This window comes from Felis catus, chromosome A1 (assembly GCF_018350175.1).
Source record: "Felis catus isolate Fca126 chromosome A1, F.catus_Fca126_mat1.0, whole genome shotgun sequence".
In the NCBI taxonomy this organism is placed as follows: domain Eukaryota; kingdom Metazoa; phylum Chordata; class Mammalia; order Carnivora; family Felidae; genus Felis; species Felis catus.
Window position 1 is genome coordinate 11,343,944 of NC_058368.1, and position 20,220 is coordinate 11,364,163.

At 38.2% G+C, this 20,220-nt stretch overlaps 1 protein-coding gene across 10 annotated transcripts in view; it reads left to right on the forward strand.

Moving 5' to 3' along the window:
* The window catches only part of FRY (FRY microtubule binding protein), a 445,567-nt gene that overhangs the window by 272,751 nt on the left and 152,596 nt on the right, over window positions 1–20,220 (forward strand). For 8 of the 10 annotated variants that reach the window (XM_045051411.1, XM_045051389.1, XM_045051146.1 and 5 more), the window contains 8 exons: window positions 953–1,043; window positions 1,253–1,332; window positions 1,443–1,523; window positions 7,400–7,568; window positions 10,622–10,714; window positions 10,809–10,907; window positions 12,675–12,776; window positions 19,560–19,616. In XM_045051411.1, the coding sequence (XP_044907346.1) occupies window positions 953–1,043; window positions 1,253–1,332; window positions 1,443–1,523; window positions 7,400–7,568; window positions 10,622–10,714; window positions 10,809–10,907; window positions 12,675–12,776; window positions 19,560–19,616 (772 nt within the window). The remainder of the gene's footprint in view (window positions 1–952; window positions 1,044–1,252; window positions 1,333–1,442; window positions 1,524–7,399; window positions 7,569–10,621; window positions 10,715–10,808; window positions 10,908–12,674; window positions 12,777–19,559; window positions 19,617–20,220) is intronic. The other 2 variants (XM_023250547.2, XM_019825125.3) reach the window with 1 other exon arrangement.

The following is a 20,220-nucleotide window of genomic DNA, read 5'->3' on the forward strand; positions in this document are numbered from 1 at the left end:
CTTTATCTTATTTAATACTCAAGCAAACCTTTCTGTAATTGCTATTATCATTCCCATTGTGTAGATGGAACAGTTACTGGTAAATAGAAGAGGCATCATTTTAACCTACGACTGTTCCACACCAAAGCCAATGCTCGTAGCCACTATTCTATGCTAGAGTCTCAGCCATCGTTTAATTTGTCTTTCTTTGTTCCATTCCCAGTCAGCCTTCAGTTAGTATGCTAGATGAGCAGAACCCGGGGTGGGGGGGTGGGATGGAGGTAGACCGACATTTCTGTCCTTTGACAGTGTTTATTCAGCTCCCTGACTTTTGAGTGAGTTCAAATGACTCCACTTTGCTTCTTTCTACCTCTTCTTCCACCTGCTTTATAACCATTCTCTCTCCCACCACCCCATTCACTTTTTTCTTCTTTCACAAACTTCAAGTGGCAGAAGGTCACGAGGAAAGAGGCATGGAAACAAAAGAGAAAGAGAGGGAGAGAGAGAGAAATGACTCCTAACCTTTCTCCACCCTCCATAGTCCTGCTGTGGCTGATCATGGTACTACGTCCTTATTATTCTCTACGTTGTGTAGCTTCTTTCATAGGTGCTTCTCAATATATACCTCCAATATGACAGCCCTGCCCTGCGTCTGTATCTGTTCTAGAGATGATAGGATTCCAGAAAGTTACCTTGGAAGAGCCCACAGGATGAGCTTGTAGACTCACAGATAGCTAGCTACTCAAGTTGACATGGCTGAAAAGTTGAAATTTGAAGTCAAATATTCTGATCCTGTGTTAGTTCACTGCACCTCACTGGTAACAAAAAGCATTAGCATATATTTACCCCTGCAATCTTGAAATAGCAAATCTGGTTTGCAGTCCACTGGGAATGAGCCCTAGATGTCTGGCGAATTGTAGCACTCTGAGAATTTTTTCAGTGCCACTGAATATGAATATTTTAAATTTTACAGTGATGAACAACAGCGTGATTATTTAATGGAAAGACGGGACCTCGCCATTGATTTCATTTTTTCTTTAGTATTAATAGAAGTTTTGAAACAGGTCAGTAATTTAATGTTTCTTTTAGATAAGGTTTATCTGAAAACTACTTATGTTTTTAAAATCTAAGTTTTAAATTGTCCATGAATTTCAAATATTGGGTCATATGAATTGTGTTTATTGATTGCTAAGGATCACAGAAGTACTATTACTGATGTGATCTTTAATATTCTCTTCCAAGTTAAAGCGATCTTTTTTTTTTTTCTTTTCAGATTCCACTTCATCCTGTAATAGACAGTCTAATACATGATGTTATTAACTTGGCTTTCAAGCACTTTAAGTACAAAGAAGGGTAATTTGTCTCTTTAGAATTTTGAAGAAGTTGGGCACTTAAAACTAAAACAAGTTTGCTCTTTTTAGATGACCAGGGATCCCTAACTCATCTAATCGTATCTTATTTAGGTACCTTGGTCCTAACACTGGAAATATGCACATCGTGGCAGACCTGTACGCAGAAGTCATTGGAGTGTTGGCACAAGCTAAGTAAGTGAACGTCAGCCCTTTACCGTAAGATCTTGAGCCCCTCCCCTATCGCAGCCCAGTTCCATTCTCCGGAAGGGACTGTGTGTGAGCTTACTGAGAGCTAAGGTCTTTTTTTTGCTATGGGTTTCATGTCTCTGAAATTGACTAAAAGCGCCCCCGAGGCAAGTACCAAGTCTTTTTCAATTGTTTTCTCCCCTACCTTTTTTACCCCGCATTTGGGCCAGGGGCTACCAGGAGTCCATGAGTTTCAGACTACTGCATCAAAGAAAGAACCGGACGAACCAAATTGTTTTCCTCTCTGCCACAAATATTCCAAAGAAGTTTACCAGTTTGAGGAGTCTTGTTTTCTGTATTCTCTGAGCGTGTAGCTACGATATCTATCATCTGTGAATGGGAAAATTCCATTCTAGAATGTCCCTTTACTATAGAGCTTACTTAACTCAGCTGAGCTAAAAATGTCCCAGACTCTGTCATGGAAACAAGTCGGGGGAAAATTCTCATTGCTAAATTTATCTGGCCCCATAACGCTACTTAGCAGGCTAGAACAAAGTGGTGTTAGACCATTACCAATAATATGCTTCTTCCAAAAGTGATGTCACATCTTATTCACCCGTCTTCATCTTACTCAACCCCGAGGCACATCAGGCAAGATCCCGAATGCCTAGGTGAGGCAAAATGAGCCAGAGACATAATGCGAATCCAGGCCAAGAGTTGAGCTTAAAGCAACAGTGATGCCCTGATGCTTATGAAATACAGTCTTCAGAAAGTGATTTTTATCTTCAAGAAGAGATGGTGTTTCCTAACTTAGTAGCATGGAAATACCCAGTTATCGAAAAACAAAAAGTTCTGAAAATGTGTACTCGGCAACCTTACCTAGCCAAACATAGACAAGAACTCAGGCAACAGACCCCCAAAACTCTTCAGTGTGACTTACTTACTCTAACCCAGTTTATCCATCTCGGGTAGCTATTTTTTCGAACCCCTAAAACATCGCTGTTGGATGGAAGAGAGGTAGACACACTGATGCCGTGAGAAATATCAAGCTCAAAGACTGTCAACAACGGAGAGGAAAGAAAAAGTAACCAAAGCACACTGAAAAAACTACAGTGTTACCTGGGCCATTTTGCATGAGATCATATCACGCTTTTATCGTAGCCCATTGTGATAATTGTGGTTCATGAGTCATCAAGAAAAAAAAAGCATAATATATTTTTTATTGCAACTAACAATAAAAGTATTGGCATTTTTAAGGGATAAGCTTCAATTGCCTGGCAGCTTGATTCATATGTATGTACCTCATTCCTATAAAAGATCAGAAAAATGAGTTATTGCTATGTGTTCGGCTGATTTGTGTCAAACCCTGAAAATCTCAACATATTCCTGTGTGATTCCTCTTGGTGTTGTCTCAGCCCTATTCTCTTATACTATCGTTTGGAAAGTTTAATTTGCCAAAAAATGGCTTTTGTGTTTTTCTTAGTTTTTGTGGATTATGCAAACAATATTGGTTTCCTTAGAATGACCTTTCTTAGCCACATCAGTTTTGAGTTAGTTATGAATGAATTGAAAAACAATGTCATAAGCAAGCAACACTCTAAGGCTATAGGAATTTCCATATTAGGTCAGATCTATGATCCACCAGTCCAGTGTTTTCTTGCCAACCGTGGTTTTTTAAATTTCCGTGATGTCAGTATTTGTCCTAATTCTGCAATAGCCAAGTATGTGAAATGTCTCAATTTGGACAATGTTCCAGTACTTTCCACTCATAAGAGAACCCTTTGGCCAGTGAGTTCTTACAGTACCTGCAGTAATGTATAGTAATCACAGTGCTGTATTCTCACCTAGTCAGTGTATAGGTAACCTTTATTGATAGATGATACAATCTTCAACTAGTGTCATAATCCAAATTATCACATTACTCTTTCTCATGAGTAGGCCAGAAGCATTACTTTGTCATTGCCTTAGGCAAGTACTGTTTCCTTTGTTCTCAGTGGGGGAAAAAAGGATGTATGCTTATCTACTACAGAGTGGTTATCTTTTTTTTGTTTCCCAAATAAGCGAGTAATGAAACAGTTCTAATTTTAGATTTTATATCTAGCCGGTAATGCATATGAAATATTGTCTTTATTCTGACTGTAGTTGTTAATACTTAGTTTTGGTCTTTAAGTTTTAGCAAAATCACTATTTGTAACCTTACTAGTGCTAATGCACTTAACTTCTACTGGTAAAGGGAAAAAATTTTGCTGGTTTGTGATATTTGCCCAAAGTGTTGACTTCTTCAAAGTCAGTTTAGTTAAGATTAGATTTTTTTAGAGTAAGTTTTTTTGGTTAAAATCTGGTATATTTATTTAAATAGTCATAATGGCCTCTAAGATTCATAGATTTCAAAATTGCTTTCTCTTTATGTGATATAAACACGATGTACATATTCTTATACTCTTTTATATGTACTAAACATTTTAAAGCAGTTTATTTTTATACTGCTGTTATAGTAATCCAAAGACTGAGTAACGATTTAATTACTGTATTTACTAAAGACAGTACTAAACACTAAAGGCATAGTCATTGAAAATACATTTATTTTTTCCTAAAATTATTTTAGGGGAAAATAAATTTTAAGTGCAAATAGATTTGGGTATTTTTTTATGCTAAAATAGTATATTTATGTCATTTCGGACTTTTAAAAGCAAAAGATAACCATATTTATTCTTAAATGAGAAATAAATAGACTGTCAGCCACCTACTTGTGAGAATGTGGAACTAGTAAATTATACAGATAACCTGCCCTCTCCTATCTCTTCTTGTTTTAGTCATGGATTAGGGATGGAAAACAAACTTTCTTAAGTATCATATGGTCCTTAAAACAATATAAGTCTAACCTATTAGATTACTTTTTTCCTTTTAAACTCTCACATTTAAAATTAAAATCACTGAGGGGTACCTAAGTGGCTCAGTCGATTCAGTGTCTGACTCTTGATTTCAGCTCAGGTCATGGTATCACAGTTCATGGGATCAAGCCCCACATTGGGTTCCGTGCTGACAGCACAGAGCCTGCTTGGGATTCTCTCTCTCTCCCTCTCTCTGGCCCTCCCCCACTGTCTCTATCTCTCAAAATAAATAAACAAACATTTAAAAAGTCGTTAATAGGGTTTTTTTAGTGTTTGGAAATAACTTGAATAAACACATAATTTTTAAAAACCAGTTGCGAATTAATAAATTTATATAATCTTGATTGAAAGTGTCCCTTCCATTGCTTTGCCACACCAACTCTGCCTCCCACCCTTTCTCGTTGCTGCATAAAGTCTCATCCTTTACCTCAACTCAAATCCCCCCAAATCTCCTCTAATTTTCCAGCTGGAAAGAGCCCTTTCTCCTTGCCTTGGAGCCTCTTTAAGTGTATTATTCACATAGAAGGCAATGTGAAATGAGAAAGTGATCTAGTCTAGCATTCCACCTCCCAGAAGGATCAGCAAGAGTTGAGCAAAGGGTCAGATACTTGTGAACGTACCTCACAAACTATTACTATTATTATTATTATTATTATTGTTATTATTTGCATGACTCATGGCCAGTTCTACATCGTTTTATATTCCCAAACAAACTATACACTGTTCTTAGGGCAACAACTATATTTCATAGTTTATGACCATGTGAGACAGCTGGAGTATGGTGGAAATTCCTGGACTTTATGTCAGAAGACCTGGGTTTGAGTCGTCTTTGTCGTGTCGATCTTCCAAATCTGTTTCTTCATTTGTAAAATGGGAATGCATTCACTGCCTGACTCAGTGGGTTTTTGTGAAAGTAAAAGGAGTATAATGTGCATCAAATATTAAACATCTTTTTTTTAATTTTTTATTGTTTTTTTATTTTTGAGAAAGAGAGAGAGACGGAGCACAAGTGGGGAAGGGGCAGAGGGAGAGGGAGACACAGAATCTGAAGCAGGCTCCAGGCTCCGAGCTGTCAGCACAGAGCCCGATGTGGGGCTCAAATTCATGAACCGTGAAATCATGATCTGAGCCAAGGTCAGACGCTCAACCGACTGAGACAACCACCCCTAAAGTATTAAACATCTTACGAATATACCTTATTGTTATTCCTAGTCTAGACCAGTGCATCATAAACTTTAGCACATCAGAATCACCCATACAGTTGGTTGAATGAGATTACTGGAATTTACCCCTAGAGTTTCTTATCCGATAGGCGTGGCATGGGCCAGATAAAGCCTGTTCCTCACAAGTTCCCACACAATGCTGCTGCTGCTGATCCCAGGGCCACACTTTGAGAACCACTGGCCTAGACATAACACAGCACGGAGATTAAGCACTGGGACTCTAGAGCCAGACATTTATCTTGAAACCCTGGCTGTGCCATTTATCAGCTGTGCGACTTTATCACATTAAGAAATCTCAGCCTCAAGTTCCCTTGTCTGTGAAGAGGGTATAATAATAGTGCCCTGCTCGAGTTGCAAGGATTAAATAATTGTGAAGATGAAATGTAGGGTTCACTGAACTGTGCTTGGCATATCGTGGATGCTGGATATCTGCTTGTTGCTGCCATTGTCACCATCCTCGGCATCAGATTGTTTTCCTCCTCTAGAAGTAGAGAAGAGAGATGACCCAGGAATTTGGAGTTTATATTTTCTGCTCCGCTGCCTTCTTACAAACCTTTTTTATTGTGAAATATATGGAGCAAACATGAGAAAAAAAAATCCATAAATTGGTTTAGAAAAATACAGTTTTCACAGACTGTTACCAAATGAGCGTCATGTAACTTCCTGTACCCAAGCCGAGAACTGGAAAATGGCCGGCTCTCTCTAAGCCTCTTACACCTACTTGCCAATCACACACCTCTTGTACTGCCTTCTGGTGAAACAATATCTGTGTTTACAGCCTACTTTATTTGTCCCAAACTTTCTACATTGAGGTGTCCAACGTTGTTGTTTCAACCTTCTCAGATTCCATTACTGGGCCTTCAACTTTCATAATATAATAACCCTCTTTAATCATGCCTCGCTCCTAATTGACCTTTTCACATATGTAGAACCACAGGCTGATCGTCTCAGGAAGCGAAATACAATGAGTTTTAGAAGGCTTTCCTTGTTTTCTTAACCAGCCATTTCAGAAGTAGTTTGGATAACTTCTGTGTATATATTCCTCTACCTTAGATACTTGGAAGAACTGCTACTATTTTCCATCCTCTTAGGATCTATTGTTTTAATCCTATATGATAACATTATAATTAATATTATTAAATATTAACATTTTCCTTTCAAATAATACAGATACCTTACATTCCTTGCAGACTGCGTCTCTTTGATTGTAACATCCCGCGCAGGTAGTAGAAAGCTTATTCGCCTTTCAGATTTGATTTGTATTTTTTCATTAGTAGATTTTCCTTCAACCTGAAAAAAAATTTTTCAACAATCATTAACCTAAAACTATAAAAGACACAACGACAGAAAACTTTGGAAATGGATTGGGACTATAGCTGGCCTGTGATATTGTTCAGATGCTTAAAATTGGATACTTTAGGCCATTGGAGTTTGCAAGTATGTGGGAAATTGCTAAGCCTGAGGAAAAGAAGCTTTTTGTCGTGCTCCATTTAAGAGCTAGACCGTTTTGAGAGCGTCTAAATAGCCCTGGATCTTCTCCCTGACTGAAGGAAATGTTGAGCATCTTATGAGAATAAGAGAAGAAAGGAGAAGATTGCACTCTTTGCCAAATCCCCAGTATCGAATCCTTACAAAATGACAGCCGTGTACTTCACCTGATTCAAAGGAACGCTGTTGCTGTGCCCCCGTCACTCCTAGATGCTGGAGGCCTCCATTACAGTCACTTTTGTACCCATGATTTGAGAAGTCACTCATGTTCTCTTCTTAGATTCCCTGCTGTAAAGAAGAAATTTATGGCAGAGCTAAAAGAATTACGGCACAAAGAGCAGAGCCCGTATGTCGTTCAGAGTATTATCAGCTTGATAATGGGGATGAAATTCTTTCGAATTAAGATGTATCCAGTGGAGGACTTTGAGGCCTCGCTTCAGTTTATGCAGGTAGGTAATGTCTTGGGCAGGAGAACCACGGGGCCCTCACCCTGAGCAACTCCCTTCCTCAGAATGATGGACCTGAGTCCAAGTCATTTGCTTGTCAATGTGGAAAGAGTCCTGCCTTTGCCTCAGCGATTCACAACGTGCTTTGTATCCCAGTAATAGAATTTCAGGCAGATAATTTCACTTTTAAACTTTCGTATCCTCTTTGCAGGAGGCTGTAGAGTGGAATGTCGTATATGTTGACATTTTTTCTTTTTTACTCCTCAGCTGCATATAGATCTATGAATAAAATGTAGCTGATCTTTTTACTTTTTATACCTGATAGCATTGAGGTGGCTATGTTAGTGTTCACAGGCATCAGAACTTTAGGGAAGAAACTTTTTATTCCTACTATACGAGAGAATCGGGTTTTCTTTTTTAAATCAACCAAACCATACAGGTGTAAGTGTCAATTACACAGTGTTCCTCATTATGTACTAACAAAAGAATTGTTGCTAGTGTGGATTTTGCAGAACACACAGCTCTATGAGAATTTATAAAACTCTCTCTGATGCTGCTGTGAGTTGGATTTAGTGAGGGTCTTTATCAATAAAGAGCTTATATATAGGGATTATGAATGGAGGCTATACCACTTCATACCCACTAAAGTGGCTAATAATGAAAAAGACAGACAACAGCAAGTGTGGGTGAGATGTAGAGAAATCGGAACACTCACACACTGGTGGGGATATAAAATCACACAACTTTGGAAAACAGTTTAGCAGTTCCTCGATTGCTAAACCTTAGGTATATATCCAAGAGAAAAATATATGTCCCCACAAAAACTTGAAGGCAAATGTGATTATTCATAGTAACATTATTCATTATTCATAATAACAAAGAAGTGAATATAACCCAAATGTTCATCAACCAATGAATAGATAAACATGGTGGCAGATCCATAAAGGGAATATTATTTGGCCATGAAAAGGAATGAAGTACTAATACCATGCCACAACACGGATGTACCTTGAAAACAATACTCTAAGTCAAAGCAGTCAGATGCCGAAGGCCACATATTGTATGATTCCGTTTATACAAAATGTCCAGAATAGGCAAATCCATAGACACAGAAAGTGGATTAGTGATCGTATGAAGAATTGGAGGAAGGGATATGGATAAGGAGGTTGGAGATAACTACTGAAGGACACAAAGTTTCTTTGGAGGATAGTGGAAAGGTCCTAAACTTGTTGTGATAAATGTACAACTATGAATGTACTAAAAGCCATTGATTTGTACACTTTAAATGGGTGAATTGCACGTTATATTGACTGTGTCTGAGTAAAGCTACTTTTTAAAGAAAGAATATGGGCTGTGTATCAAACTTCTTGGGTTTAAGATCAAGCTGTAGCACTTACCAGCCCTGTGACCTTGGCCCAGTCACGCTTAAGCCCTCCCAGCCTCACCTACCTTAGTGCCAAGTGGTGATGGTGGCAATAACCTTAGAAGGTGGCTCTGAGGAGGCACATGGTAAGTACTTACTAACTGTTAACTATTTTTATCCCTCTCTCATGTGAATAATTCATGTAACTATGTATTTGAATGACGATTTGCAAGAGTGTTTACACACATATACAAAGTAATGTAGGAAAAGGGCCACAATTCCAGAAACCATGACTTTCCATGTTGGCAACGCCTATCTTGCATTGATATCTAAATATAGAATTGATAGACTAGGGATTTTAGTAACTTGTGTTGGCAACAGTCCCCATGTTGACTGAAAATGAATATAATAGCTAATATAGATGTTAACATATCATCACAAATACGTGTAGCCTTGGACCCTTCCATGAAAACAATACCTAATGAATAGCATAGTAAGTTATTATGAAAAAGGCCAGGAAGGAGAAAAGGGCTAGTTGGATTCTAAACAGATCAGCTTTCCTAACAAATGATTCTCTGGGCCACCAAAAGTAGCCTTCGTAGGGGCACCTATGTGGCTCAATTGGTTGAGAGTCTGACTCTTGATATTGGCTCAGCTCATGATCCCAGGGTCATAGGATCCAGCCCCACATCAGGCTCTGAGCTGACCGTGGATCCAGCTTCAGATTCTCTCTCTCTCCCTCTGCCCCTCTCCCCAGCTCATTCTGTCTCAAAACAAAACAAAACAACAAAACAGCTCTTTCATAGATAGTAGGCCACAGGCAAAAGCCATCCTTACTTGAGGAGCTATTCTAAAGGTTTCTTGTCTGGGGGTAGAGTTGGGGAGAGGGGGTGGTGGGAAGAAGGGAAGCATTCCAGACTTGCTTATGAAACTATCTGAATAATAAACACACCTAAAATGTCAGAGCTAAGAAGTAAACAGCTCTGTGCCTGGGGCTGTCACAGGGCCTAAAATAAGTTTAATATCTTCTGCCTCTCTTCCCATGTTTACCTTCTCTGGAGATCTGTGTTTGTGGGTTAATCAAGGACCCAGGGCCCCACACACAGTAGATGGTCAATAGAAATTTGTCAGCAATGAATGTCTGAATGAATCAACCAAGAAGTCAGTGGATGAATATCTGCTCACTGGTTATAGATGCTTTGTCCTTTCAGCAAAGTGATTTGAGATAGAGATAGGAGGGCACCAGTCTTGCAAAATGTCATTAGGGTCATTTTGAATTTTTTTTTAATATTTATTTATTTATTTATTTATTTATTTATTTATTTATTTATTTATTTTGAGAGAGACAGAGAGACGGCAAGCGGGAGAGGGGCAGAGAGAGAGGGAGACACAGAACCTGAAGCAGGCTCCAGGCTCTGAGTTGTCAGCACAGAGCCTGACGCAGGGCTCAAAATCACGGACTGCGAGATCATGACCTGAGCTGAAGTCAGATGCTTAACAACTGAGCCACTCACGGGCCCCGGGGCCATTTTGAACATAAATATAAGTGCTGGAATCTAGTGATTTTCTTTACTAGATTATGAAATATGCTATGTCAGTGTGTATGATTTAAGAGCTGTTTACTTAAATTTAAGTGCATTTATGTGCATATCTCAATCTTCTCTTCCTCCTTTATGCTGTTTCTACTTCCTAGGAATGTGCACATTATTTCCTCGAGGTCAAAGACAAAGATATCAAACATGCCTTGGCTGGACTTTTTGTTGAAATTCTTGTCCCAGTTGCTGCCGTGAGTTATGTTTTTATTTTTAAGAATTTCCTCAAATTAGATTAGAGAGTTAACAATGTAATTAATATAATATTAACATGGGTCTCTGTTTTAGGCTGTTAAAAATGAAGTCAATGTTCCCTGTCTTAGAAACTTTGTTGAAAGCCTATATGATACCACGCTGGAACTTTCTTCTCGAAAGAAGCATTCGTTGGTTAGTAACTATGAGAAAATCCAAAATGCAAAATTACAGAGGCTAAAATTCCTACGCTGAAATTACTTGAAAGTCATAAGGGTTCCCCCTAGATGGAAGATTTATCTACAGCTCCCCCTGAAAGAGGGAGCATTTCAAACTTTGGATCTTGCACTTAATATTGACCATAACTGAATCGCAGTAATATAAGGGGATTAGACCATGTCACCTCAGATGACCCTTCTCGTCTTAAGATTCTGTTGTTTATTTTCAAGACTGGCTTAACTTGATTTTTGTTTTTATTTCTGGGTATTTTTTCCAATCTAAAAGTCAAAGTTTATAATAACAGTTTATCTTTTCAATCCCCACAAGTCTTCACTGGTTGATTCCTAGCCTGATACTCAAAATCAAATGGAACCAGGCAGCAAAGAGGGTTGGGAGGCAGATGGTTGCCCATAGGAAGGATTCTCTGAAGGCTGAGAAAACAGTATTTGGGAAAGGTCTTGTGCTGAAAAGCAGTGGTGCAGAGAAGTCTTTTAAATTACTACAACCTGTTGCCCTCAGTGGTGAATAAGACTCTGGTTTATGAATCGACACGTGGCATATGAGCTATAATTGTGATAGTTTGAAGGAAGTAGGTTATTTAGGTAGATGTTTGCTGACACGGTTTTTGCCAATCTTCAAAGTATGAGCATTGCCACCATTCTTTGAGCTAGTATTCAGGGTTGCTTTGCTGGCAGGGGTGACAGATTTGCTTATTTTTTACTTCTGTGGTCATTGTGACTGACTACTAGTAGTTTTTTGTGTTTGTTGTGTTGTGTTGTGTTGTGTTTTAGTTTGTTTTGTTTTAGATTGCTGGCTGGAATTAGAGTTCTTCTCAATGGTAGTGTAGTTCACAGTCAGTTTAAAGCCAAGTGACTAAAATATTAAGCTAGTGGATTGTTACACAATGATTCTCATTATGGCAATTGTTTTTTGTTTTGTTTTTTTGTTTGTTTGTTTGTTTGTTTGCTAATTCAGCCTAATGGATGATCCAGTTATATTGTTGTTTAGATCTTCCCTAGCTTTAATTCTTGGGAGCCCTAAAGGTGTATGCCATCTGGTTCAGCAAAAATGGCGATGGGTTCTGCATATATATTTTTTGGGTGGCCGCTCATTAGCTTTTCTGTCTCCTTTAGTTGCTGTGGGAAACCAGCCCAGTTAGGCAGGAAAACACAGTAGCACCTCTGTTTATTCAGTCGTAAGCAAATTCCTCCTGTGGTTAAATTTGTCTTGGTGGAGTTTACCAATGCAATAACATTTCTTTGAGGAATCTTCCTTAATTACAGGAAGATTGCATGCAAAAGAAAATATATACACCTACCTCTAAGACAAAGACAAGCTAGTAGATGTTTATGAGGAAAAAGCCCAATAATATTTTTAAAATTCATGTGCCTTCCTGCTTTCTTTCTGAGAATTGAGAGTGATCTAAGCTAATGAGTTTGTTTTTAAAATCCCTAAGTGAAGACTAAATGAGTAAATCAGATTTCCACTTATACATGAAGCTTATTATACATTACACACTATTATACACCATGTAATTCTAGATAATTCCATCCGCATCATCATCAGAAAGCATTTGTGAAATGCCTACCTCTGCATGGCACCCCTGGGCCTCGTCGTGTTATGAAGCGTCCTGTTTATTCTGGCCCACAGAAGGAGGTGGATAGGTAGCGATCGCAGAGAACGTGCGTTACCCGATTTGATGAAATATGAATCAGCTCGTGACCTCATCTTCTTTCTCCTCAGGCCCTGTACCCCCTGGTGACCTGTCTTCTCTGTGTCAGTCAGAAGCAGCTGTTCCTGAACAGGTGGCACATTTTCCTCAACAACTGCTTATCCAACCTTAAAGTTAGTATTTGTCAGCTCAAAAAAGTCTTTTATGAACTAGATATGCGTCTGAGACTGGTACATGTGCTCCTGAGAGTGGCTCCCGATGTGGGCGGGGGAATTTCCCTATACTGTTGGAATAGTGAAAAAAAATATTAATCAGAGTTCTCCTTATTAAATATAGTCAGTTTTAGAAGAAGACTAAGGATAAGAGAAATCATTTCAGATTTGGGGAAATGAATCTTTTCTAATAAGGATCGCTTTCAAGGTAGAATTAAATACCCCCTTATGTGCATCAAGTGTTGCATTTTATCTAAACAGATTAAAAAAGGGGAGGCCGCACTTCACTGGCAGAACCATGCGAATTGATTTCAGAAGCTCAGCTATACCTCCCGCATCCTTCCTCTGCCGCCTCTAGTCTAGGAACATATTTGGGAGGAAAGTTCCATTCTGTGGGAAGACGGGCCCTAGTCACAGAGAACGTGTATTTCCTGTCACTGTTATTTGCGATTATTTGAAGGCATTCTATTCAAGCCACATGGCAGGCCATCAGCCCGAGGCATTCGTTGAACAAATGCCCTACAGGTAGTTAGCACAAGTACTGGATGATGTGAGGAATGAAGTCAATGTTCCTAAAACTGAGGAGGCTACTGTTAAAACTACTATAATGAATAGTTTTAAAATTGGCTTTATAACTTTTAAGTAGTAGACATAGTTTAAGTTTCAGTGACCTATTGGTGAAAGACAACTAAATGGAAATCAACCCTAATATAAATGCAAACAGTGTGTATTTTCCTGTTATTTCCAATGGTGCCCAAAAATCTTGAAGCTCGTCTATATTTGCTACTTTAGAATTTTTGAAATATATTTAGTTATACAACCCTGTATGTGCTTGTACATGTTGCCTTGTCTTTTTTGTTCTAAGACATTTTAATTTAGTGAAGTGGTTAAGATTAATTATATTATTTTGGCATTTACAATAATTACACCATAATCTGCATTAGAGCTGTTTTGAGCACTGATGGTGAAATCCAAGATTAGAATCATTTATTTTCTTCCACTTGGCAGTGAAATATAATAGCAGTGGATATAGAATTAAGCTTTTAAGTATCCTGAAAAACAAAAAGCTTTTCAGGGTTATCAGCTATTATATAATAGCCACTCCTCGATATTTTATTTAGAGATTTACGCATCAATAATACTCTCTAACACACAGCACAATGTCATTTTGTTGTTGTTTGATCCGCCGTTAACTTATTCAGTTATTAGTTGCAGTTAAAAATATTTTTTGTTCATTTACACTTTACAGAAAATGGCCATTTTATTCGAAACAAAGAAGAGACATGATTAAGAATGTTCACATTGCATTATTCTGTGTACATTATTCTGAGTTCATTTGAGATGAATTTTAGTTAGAATTAAAATAATACTTTGCGTGACAACTTATTGTTGTGGCCAAAAAAAAGCCAAAAAAAATTTTTGGTTTAAAGTAGGTGTCTTTGATAGATAGCAGCATAATCTTACTTTGGAACATAATTGCCTCGAAGTTAAAACATTGGTGCTTTAGTCGAAACCCATCAAAAAGTCCTAATAACAGGGTTATAAATGGCCCTAGAGAAAAGTGGGGCTGCCAGCTGACGGTGATCCGTATGCAACCATTTCAAGCCTTAGAATTTCTAAGAGAATGGCCATGAGATCACAAAGGGTATATAGAGTCAATGATATAGAGACTGAACCAAATTTCAGAATTCCATTCAATTCACCAAGTAGGTATGAAATGCCCACTGCGTGAGGTGCTAGGGATGCTGCTGAAAGTGGGAAAGACAAGGGAAGTCAACTATATAAAAACTAGAAATAGAATAGAGTCTCTGTCCTTCAGGAACTTAGCATTTCATTGGGGGATATGTAACGAAGTTTCAAAATGCATGATAGAGACAGCCAGGAATATAGAAGTTGACGGTAGAGATACCTGTGCCATTTGGAGAGATTCAAGACCCCACGAAGCATGAAAGAGGTAGTGATCAGGCCAAGTTAAGGCAATGATATTTTACCTTATGGGTAATAAATTGTTGGAATTCACCATCCCAAGGCTAAAAGATAGAAAAAGACCCTTGATGATTACAATTGAAATAAAATGGTATCACATGTATTTAGAACTAAACCCAGTAGGGATTAAATGAGACCATTGTAAAATGTCATAAATAGGGGCGCTGGGGTGGCTCAGTCGGTGGGGCGTCTGACTTCGGCTCAGGTCATGATCTTGCGGTTTGTGAGTTCAAGCCCTGCATCGGGCTCTGTGCTGACAGCTCGGAGCCCGGAGCCTGCTTCGGGTTCTGTGCCTCCCTCTCTCTGCTCTTCCCATACTCACATTCTGTCTGTCTCTCTCTCAAAAATAAATCTTAAAAAACATTTTTTTAATGTCATAAATAGACAGAAAATCTTCCAAAACCTCCTCACAAATACTCACTGGGGTGAGAAATACCTGAGGAAAACTACCATGGCTTCAGAAGTATACTTTGTCTCAAATAAGCGTCAGTATTTTATGGCATTTAGCGCCAACCATATCATTTTATCAAGACCACCAGACCAAGTCTCCCCCCATTTACCTTTCTCCTTTTTGCTCCCGGCACGCTTCCGCATCTTGTCTCCCACTTCCCTACACATGCTTAAGTATAATGAACGTACTTTTTGAACCCTACACGTTGAACTTGGTAGCCATCCTTGATGTGTTCTGCAGACGCCAGTCATCAAGGCAGCAGCGTGACATATAGCAGAATAGAAGTGTGTTTGAGCATGAAAAAAATGATGCTTTCAAAGTAAACAAGCTCTCAGATTCAACGCTCATTTAATGTCAGTGCCCTGGTTTATCTTCCGAGTCAGTCTGTCAGAAGCAGGTTGCTTTGGAAACACAAACTTGAAGTCTTTATTTACAGTTGTTAAGTAGGTCAACCCTATATTAGCAATTTACCCTTGTAAAGTGATGGGCAATTTATGGCACCTTCGGACCACAACACTAGCACTCTTGCTTAGTAGTAACCAATACTTTTTTCTTCTATATATTTTATGGCAGAATCTGAACATATAGTGCAGTTACAAATTGATACATTCTCTTGGCATGTGCCATAATATACCTAATTCTGGAAAAAGGAAATACGTTTTGAAACTTGATTTAATAATACTTAGTTTTTTTGTTGTGAATCTCCATTTATTACTAGTTCTTTTAACATGTATTATTTGTAATAAGTATGTGGATTCGTAAAACCTATGTGTTAGTTTCTCATCCTTGAAAATGGATATAATTAGAACAATTTTTAAATTTTTTTAATTTTATGATTAAGAGGTCCAGATTATAAAAACAAAACAAAATCATAAAAGAAACTTTAAAGGTTAAAAAATGTGTTTACTATATAATTAATAACCACAATAACTCTCAGTACTTAGAGATCTGTTATGAGGCAAGCCAATGGCTGGGGGTTTACATACATTGTCTGGTTTCATCATGACAATGTCATTAGCTCCACCTAGCTCTCCCTAATGCTTTCATTGATATTATTTATGTTTTTCTAAATATTTTTCTCCAATAACAATACTTCATCTGAAGAATGGATGAATGAATGAATTAATTAGTTAGTTAAAAATGATTCTGGGGCGCCCGGGGTCTTAGTCGGTTAAGCATCTGGCTTCGGCTCAGGTCATGATCTCGTGGTTCGTGAGTTCTAGCCCCACATTGGGCTCTGTGCTGACAGCTCAGAGCCTGGAGCCTGTTCAGATTCTGTGTCTCCCTCTCTCTCTGCCCCTCCCCCACTCATGCTCTGTCTCTCTCTCTCTGTCAAAAATAAATGAACATTAAAAAAATTTTTTTTTAATGATTCTTCATTCATCTTAGTCACTGCTCGTGTGAATGAATGAGTGAATTAATTAAAAATGATCTACCATTCATCTCAGTCCCTGCTTGTGCTAGGACTTGAATGCATTCATTTTTGTAGTAAGTCAGTTGGTCAACAACTTTTTTAATGTTTATTTATATTTATAAATATATTTATTTTGAGAGAGAGCGAGAGAAAGCAGGGATGGGCAAAGAGAGAGGAGAGAGAGAATCCCAAGCAGGCTCCATGGTCAGCACAGAGCCTATGGGGTCTCTATTCCAGGACTATGAGATCACGACTTGAGCTAAAATCAAGAGTCAGACACTTAACCAACCGAGCCACCCAGGTGCCCCAACAATTTTTTTACAAATGTGTACCAGGCACTAGTCTAAGTGCTGGGAGTAAGTGATCAATAAGACACTAACACTCTCTGACCTCTTAGACCTTGTAATTTAGTGAAGTCAGACAGCAAACAAGTAAACAAATATATAAGAAGAAAAATTCAGAGAGTAGTAACTGCTGTAAATAAAATCAAGTAGGATATTGTGACACAATGATACATCAGGAGGAGCAGAAGAGGGAGTGTGCAAGGATTTGTAGACACGGATAGCATATTTGAATGGGCCTTCATATAATATTAAACAAAGTAGAAAAAGTAATGCTTTGAAGACACTGGAACCAGGTTATCTAGGTTCAATCTCTTGATTTCCATTAAGAATCTCCAAAATAGTATGGCTGCCATAAATATATTTGATGAAACTTGTCATTAGAACATAATGTATATTTGTGTAATAGTCACAATGAAGTTTAAGGAATGCTTTTTTTAAACTTTTCATATAATAGTAAGATAATTAGTGATATCTTTATATATATAAGGATTCCACAGCCCTTGGTAGAATGCATTAAAATGTATGGCACCATTTATTTTAAAACAGCTACTATTCTTTTTGTAAATGTCAACTTTAAGTGATATAGTATTGGCTATTTTAAATAATAATTTTGTAGAAGCAGTTTATTCTGCTTTGATATTAATCTCATTTCTGTAAACTTGAGAAAATCTCTTTTCATCTGTTTCAGATCTGTCCGAGGCACATTTCAAAGTGGGATTTATAAATTCTAACAGTGCACATAAACAGGGTTTAAAAATTAGTAATCAGCTGACAAGGATATTACTTTCCATGAGTGCCTTATTGATTCAGATGAGAGAAAATAATCATAAATCTTTGGCTCAGTAGTTTTAAAGCTTATCCTTAAATTACAGCATGTGTGTTCTTTGGGTAATAAGGTCATTGATAAGGGAATTATGATCAGAGTATCAAAAGGAAATGCCTGAAAGCAGAAAGGGGTTGACTATGATATGCAAGAGAATACAACAGAAAAAAATAGATTTACTTCAATGGCTCTAGTTGAAGTGGAAGAGAGAACTAGAAGGTATTTGAGTATAACAAGATCAAAAGGTAACTAAAATTATTTATCAATCTCTGTCAATAGAGCTTGACCTTAGCACGCACCGCATCGTCAAGGTGGCCTGTTACAGATGCTGCTTCTCGAAACCTACCTCCAGAAATTCTGATTGAGAATGTCTGAGTGCAGTCAAGAAATTTGCATGTTCATAAAAAGCTCACGTGACTTAGTACCAATGGTCAGCGGGTGGATCTTGACAAATATTGGTCTTTCAAATGACCCTGTCACCAGCCAAGTTGTCAGTGAATTCAGTTCTCCCTGCTGGTTACAGTTAACACTGAATTGCTTTAAGTAAAGCAAAAGCAAAATTTAAGGGAAGTGGGCATGATGCGGGGCCAGCTGACATGTCACGTGAAGTGTGTTGGTGACCAGCACTGAGATGAGGGGAAGGGGTACAGGGAAGATCCACTCTGAAGCCTACTAGTTTCTTGGACACTTTTATTCGTGTAATCTCAGAGCCACAATCAATTAATATATTGTTGTTAATGAATTAATGGGGAAGCAGATTACAATGGAAGAAGAGTCCTTTGATCTCGAAGTGGAGATTTTTGATAGCTATCAGTGGTGTGAGACATATGCTAAAATGTTTACATCCTGAAAATATTTGTCAAACCCTTACTGTGTTAGCTGCTACTGGAATACAAAAACACTGAGAAGGAAATCCTGTTTTCAGTAGAGTACAGTCTATAGGTGCCAGCAGCATATTTGAACCATATAATATTAAACAGTATATAAAAATTAATGCTTAGAAGACACTAGAACCAGATAGTCTAGGTTCAGATTCTAGCACTGCCACTTATTAGCCCTCCTGTGCCTTGATTTCTTCATCTGCCCAATGAGAACAAGGACAGTATCTACCTCATATTGTTGTGAAAATTAAAATGAGTTAATAACATATGTAGAGCATTGATAACAATCCCGGCTACAGTAAGCCTCATGTCAGATATACATTCCAGTTTCTAAGAAAATAGTACTTCCTGGAGAAGTCAGTTCCTAATCGCTGCTTGTCATTTACCAGCCTAATGACTCTGAGCAAGTCATTTGGTCTGTCTCAATGATAAAATCCCTCAACTAATGTCATGGTATGTGAAAATACTTTTTTTTTCATATTTTTTTTAAAGTTTATTTATTTTTGAGAGAGAGACAGAGCATAGCGGGGCAGGGGCAGAGATAGAGGGAGACACAGAATGTGAAGCAGGCTCCAGGCTCTGAGCTGTCAGCACAGAGCCCAATGCAGGGCTCGAACCCATGACCTGTGAGATCATGACCTGAGACGAAGTCAGACGCTTAACTGACTGAGCCACCCAGGCGCCCGTGAAAGCACTTTTGCAATATCAGAATGCCATTACAAGTAGAAGATGTTTAGTAATATCACTGAACCATGTAGATTAATTTCAGCTACATACCAAAGGTTGCCTATTGTATGTAGGTTCTTTGTTTTTAATTGAAGTATATTTGACATACATTGTATTAGTTTCAGGTGTTCAACATAATGGTTCATCATTTGTATACATCGCAAAAGCATCACCGCGTAAGTCTAGTTACCATCTGTCGCAATACAAAGTTACAAACAAAAATTTTTTTTTAATTTTTTTTGCACGTTTATTTATTTTCGAGACAGAGAGAGAGCATGAACGGGGGAGGGTCAGAGAGAGAGGGAGACACAGAATCCGAAGCAGACTCCAGGCTCTGAGCTGTCAGCACAGAGCCCGACGCGGGGCTCAAACTCACGGACCGTGAGATCATGACCTGAGCCAAAGTCGGACGCTCAACCGACGGAGCCACCCAGGCGCCCCCCAAAATTTTTTTTTCTTGTGATAAGAACTTTTCTTATTTTCTTAGCAGCTTTCAAATTTGTAATACAAAGTTACTGACTGCAGTCACCATGCTGTGCATTGCATTACATCCCCATGACTTATTTGTTTTTGAATCCCGTTGGTACCTCTTGATGCCCTTCAGCCATTTTGCCCACCCCCACCTCCTTCCCCTCTGGCAACTACCGATTTCTTCTCTGTATCTTTGAGTTCTGTTCTGTTATTTAGTTTTATTTTTTAGATTCCAAATATAAGTGAAATCATATGGCATTTGTCTTTCTCTGTCTGACTTATTTCACTTAGCATAATACCCTCAAAGTT